Genomic DNA, 5078 nt, shown 5'->3' with positions numbered 1-5078 from the left:
AGCGCACGTGCCCTATAGCAAAAACCTCTCAAAAATAAATAAATAAATAAAAATAAAAGAGCAACCACACCAGAGGATTATCTTGAGAAAGACTTTGAAGGAAGAAAGACTGATCTCTGCTAGCAGATGGTATATCGCAGAACACTTGGTAGGCAGGGCTGAATTGAGAAGGTATATGTGTGACTAGTGTGCTGGGCATTTGCTTTTCAACAATTTGAGTGGTTGACATGTAAATATTTTCTCAAAAATACTTGGGACCAGCAGATGGTATAATGCTATGTCGCTGGACTGCCAAGTAGTCAACTGTGGTTCGAGTCCCAGACCTGGTGGCTTAAATTCACGCCGGGCATGCGTGCGTGTCCAAGATCCCAAGAGGAGAATGGAGAAGGGATTGCAGCGTGGCCATCCCCCCTGGGATGTGATTTCTCACTTTCTGTCTCTATCTTTCTGGCAAGTGCACACACCCTATAGCAAATACCTCTCCAAAAAAATCAAATCGAAACCATACTGTCTCTGTTGTTAGAGTCACAAACAAAATTATAATAAATATTTTGAACATTATCTTTAAAATTCAGTATTCTGAAATTTTGAAAGTTGTTTAACTGTCAAGAACTATGGAGGGGTGTGGTGGCGTCCGCCCGATGTCAAAAACCTATGGAGGCTGGAGGATTGCGGAATTGAGTCCATCTCTCTCTCTCTTTCTCTCTCTCTCTCGGTGCACGACTTTGGGACTGTAGTTGGCGTAATGGTATGTCACTGGACTCCCATGTAGTCAACCACAGTTCATGTCCCAGACCTAGTGGCTTAAACTCACGCTGGGCACGTGTGCGTGCGTGCCCAAGATCCTGAGAGGAGAATGGAGGGGAAAGGATTGCAGCATGGCCATCCCTCCTAGGGGATGATTTCTCACTTTCTGTCTGTCTCTCTCTGACTGGTGAGCACATGCACCCTATAGCAAAAACCTCTCCAAAAATAATAAAAAGAACTATGGAGTATGAGCAAAATTTTTTGATATGTAAAGTAAATGTTTGTAGAAAAATGTAAAAATAAATAAGTGGAACAAAAAATAGTTAAAATACTTCTTTAAAAAAATAAAAATAAGCTCTGGTCTAGGCCCAGCAGATGGCATAATGGTTATGATGCTAGACTCCCATGTAGTTGACTGTGGGTCAAGTCCCAGACCTAGTTGCTTGAAACTCACTCCAGGTGCATGAGGGTGTGTGCCCAAGATCCCAGGAGGAGACTGGAGGAGGGGAGACTGCAGTGTGGCCATTTCCCCTGGAGGGTGATTTCTTGCTTTTTGTTTGTCTCTCTGGCAAGCGCATGCACCCTATAGCAGAAATCTCTAAAAAATAAAATAAATACACTCTGGTCAATGAAAAACAAAACTTGAGCATTCCATTGGAATTTGCTCAGTGTAGGAAGAACCAGGAAAATGCCAAGAGAGGAGAGAATCCAGATGTGCCCATCACCAGCACAGGCGTCGCGACTGTGACCCACACGGTAAAGGGGAAGGAAGCTCCTCAACGGAGACCAGCAGTCCCCAGCAGGGAGGTGAAAGGAACCAAATGGAAACGCTGACACTGAGAATTCTGATGCTTATATAAATCCACTCAGTGGGCTCAGTAGAATGATGACAGAGGACCTGAAGGTTGCTACCAAAAATGATCAAATCTGAAGGATACAGAGAAAAAGAAAAGTGGACGGAACCTCAGGACTTGGGTCCAGTAGCAGACAGTTTAACATCTGTGCCACTAAAGCCCCAGGAGAGGAAAAGGGTTTTGGTGGGAGAAAAGAAGGAAGAAAGAATGGCTATGGGTTTCCCCAGATGTGGTGAAAGACAGATTCTCGAATCGCAGGAAATCCCAAGTGGGGCCTGTCTCTCAACGCCATGCCGGCCCAAAGAACGAACAGGAAGTGTGGCACCAGGGCTGTCTGCTGCCTCCCACAAACGGCCTGTCTCATCCTGCCTTAGGCACACGTGGCACAAACTAGCACAATCCAAGTACAAATTCAAAATCTTAATTTATTGTAGATTCTTCTCCTCTGTTGCAATTCCAGTGTTCTGAACATTAATAAATACACATTGGTTAAAAACCTCCAGTGTCTAATACCTCTCATAAAGTCTTAAGTCATAAAAATAGTTTAAACATTTTCCTGTCTTAATAAAACTGACAGTGGCTTTTTGGTAACAGTTCTCATCCAGTTAGAAGCCACACCTTCAGTGGGCAGGATGCGGCTGCGGGACAGTGAGCGGGGACACGGCAGCGGAGCGGCAGGGGTGAGCTCATCAGCAGTGAGCCTCTGCAGAGATGGACCACTTCCCGTCTCCCAGAGCCGTTCCCCTACTAAGGCACGTTTATCCTTCTCACATCTTAGACCGTCCTCAGATAAGCTGGTCCTTTCTTTTCCGTGCAAAATAGAGCATCGGTCCCAATGTTCGATTTTCATCAGAAGGAAACAGAATGACAGGGTGGAAATCTGCATCTTACTTGTCTTTCACCACGGTCTGTGCTCTCCATTTGGGAGCAGCTGTACTGGCCGTCCATCTGGGCACCTGGTATGATGAGCAGAGGAAGCACTGAATCCTGGGGCTGGTTCCAGACCCTCGGGCCACACTGTGCCAGCTGCTTGCAGAGGGACGGCCACGGCTGGTGCCTGGTAGGAGTTCCCCGAAAACAGTCCGTAGCCATTGACACGTGTGGCTGGGCTTTGTCCCTCTGCACAATTGGCCATTTGAAGCAAGATGAAGTAATCAGTCGGCCCCTGGGGGTGGACCCCAGCCTGCCTGGAGACCTTTGGAGTCTGAAAGGGCTAGGAAATTGGCAGGGAGGGCTATGACACCCTGGAAGACCCGGCACCTCCGTCTGAATCTGGATCGTGTGAACACTGGGTAACCGTGTTGGAAGCAGGGGCAGGGCACAGAGGAACTGCCCACCTGTGGCACCACAGTGACCAGGCCTCAGGGAGGAGCCGAGTGAGGCCCAAAAGGATGTGGGGGTGGCCATGCAGCAACCATGTCCTGCACTGGCCTCGGCTGGGCTCCCTGAACCTGCATGCTCCCAGGCCCACACCCGCGGGGGCTGATGGGAGCTGAGAGCAGACGGCAGAAGCAACACACTGTGCATTGGGGGCCGCCGGGTACTGCCCCAGGCCCTGGCTTCCTGGCCGAGAACAGCCGCACGGACGACCTTCCTCTGAGTTGCTGGGCACCAGTTGTGGCATTTGGGGGCCGCTGGGTACTGCCCCGGGCCCTGGCTTCCTGGCCGAACTGCATGGACGGCCTCCTCTGAGCTGCTGGGCACCAGCTGCGTCTTCCCCCTCCAGGGTCAGGCACAACTGATCTTGATAAGACATGGTCGCTCCAGATCCCAGTGCCGTCGGAGCCAGCAGACGCAGACCGACAGGGTGTGCACCTTCTTGGAGGCCATGGAGATCCGCCTAGGAGGGGTGATGGCTTTCCATGCACGCAGAACAGTCTAAGGCCAGGGCTGCCTTCACCAGGGCTGCCAGCTGCGGGCCTGTACTGCAGGGAGGGGCCCAAGGGCAGTGAGACCTCAGTCCTTCATCTGTGTCGTATCCCTGGTCTCTGAAAGGTCACTGGGCTCGGCCTGCTGGCTCCTCTCCTGCAGGGCCAGCTGGGGCCCTGCCTTGTGCTGGGCCCTCTTGGCAGGCCAGCGAGTGGCTGTCTCTGTGGTCCAAGGAATGGGCCAGGCTGGCCTGGGAGTCCACGCCTCCCTCACGCCTATGGCCTTTGGCACTCGTCACAGGATCTGACAGGCCCTGAGTCCCTGGGAGAGCCAAGGGCTTCATGTCTGCACTACTAGTCATGGGGCTGTCACCACGAGGACCCCACACCCAGGGCCTGCTTCCCTCCATGACTGGTGGCCCCTTGGGTTCTGAGGTCATGGGGCTCGACGTGGCGGCCTGCTTGGAGGTGACGGGCTGGCTTCACAGTTTCCTGATGGTTCAAATTGAAGTTTCGTTACTGCCTCTGTGCATGGGAAGAAGCCATCAGGCAGGTGGAGATCAGTGAGGAGGCAGCTGGACGAGGCCCCCCGCCCGGGAGAGAGCCGATGCCAGGGCTCCAGGGAAGGCCAGCTTCTGTTTGGGCACAGCCATGGGGGGCAGGCAGCCCCAGCCAGCACTGTCCTCCGTGTGGTGGCCTTGGCGAGGACAGGCAGTGAAGGCCACAAAGCCGCCACTGAAGCCAGGCTAGGAGCTAGGCTCCCGCGCTCGCTCCTCCCTTGGAAGTCTGGGAAGTCTCGGGAGGAGTGAGGAATGCTAGCAGTTAGGGGGCCTCACCCGCTGCCGCCCGTGCCCGGGTGGGTAGTCACGGTCCAGGGCCAGGGAGACCTTGCGTACAGCGAGCCCAGCCGGCCTCAAGCCCTATATCGGGGCTGCCTGGGCCTCCAGGGACTCGGCAGTGCGGCCCTGCCCAGGTTTGGGCAATCTGTTTTCTCTAGAAGGTTCCTCCTGACCTGTGCTCCCTCTGCTCAGCGATCTGGGCGACATGGGTGCCAGGCCCCTGCCCCTGCCCTCTCTCTGCTGGCCGGGACACGGGAAAACTGGTCCCCATGCCCTAAAGGCCAAGGCTACTCACTCGGAGTCGGAGCCGTCAGCCTGGGCGCTCCCGGTGCGCACGTTCATGGCCACCCCATTGAGGTGCTCGCGCCCCGGCTCCCTGCACGGGCTCTTGACGGTGATGGCGCCATCGGAGGTGCGCACAGCGTCGCAGGAGCCCAGGGAAGACGTTCGCGAGGACGCGGGGCTCCTCTCGCAGCCCAGCCTCTCGCGGAGCCGGCCCTTGAGCGCCTGCTCTGTCAGTGGCGGGGGGTAGGTTACCTTATTCTTCAGGATGCCTGGAAGGGGGTGCCGCGAGGTCGTGTTCAGGCAGACGATGCTCGCTGCGGACTCAGGAGCCGCCCGCTCCTCTGAGCACCCTTCAGCCGGGCGTCCTGAGTCCAGGTGCTCCCAGTGCAGGCCAGCAATCACCTGCAGGGCCCTAGCTGCGGCCTTGTCCCAACTCCCCCAGCAGCCCCACCCCCACACCTCTGCTGCTCAGGGGTCAGGTGGCT

The 5078-nt window shown here is 54.8% G+C and overlaps 1 protein-coding gene across 1 annotated transcript in view; it reads right to left on the bottom strand.

Annotated features, from left to right (window-relative positions):
* Positions 1-2008: 2008 nt before the first annotated feature.
* The window catches only part of CELSR1 (cadherin EGF LAG seven-pass G-type receptor 1), a gene marked incomplete at its 5' end in the record, with an annotated part of 155990 nt that continues 152920 nt past the window's right edge, over positions 2009-5078 (bottom strand). The window contains 2 exon segments of the mRNA XM_006164654.3: positions 2009-3994; positions 4604-4932. Coding sequence (XP_006164716.1) covers positions 3970-3994; positions 4604-4932 — 354 coding nt within the window.

The sequence above is a fragment of the Tupaia chinensis genome, unplaced genomic scaffold, assembly GCF_000334495.1.
Source record: "Tupaia chinensis unplaced genomic scaffold, TupChi_1.0 Scaffold143651_1, whole genome shotgun sequence".
Taxonomy (NCBI): domain Eukaryota; kingdom Metazoa; phylum Chordata; class Mammalia; order Scandentia; family Tupaiidae; genus Tupaia; species Tupaia belangeri.
This window is presented reverse-complemented; position numbering and strand designations above follow the sequence as displayed.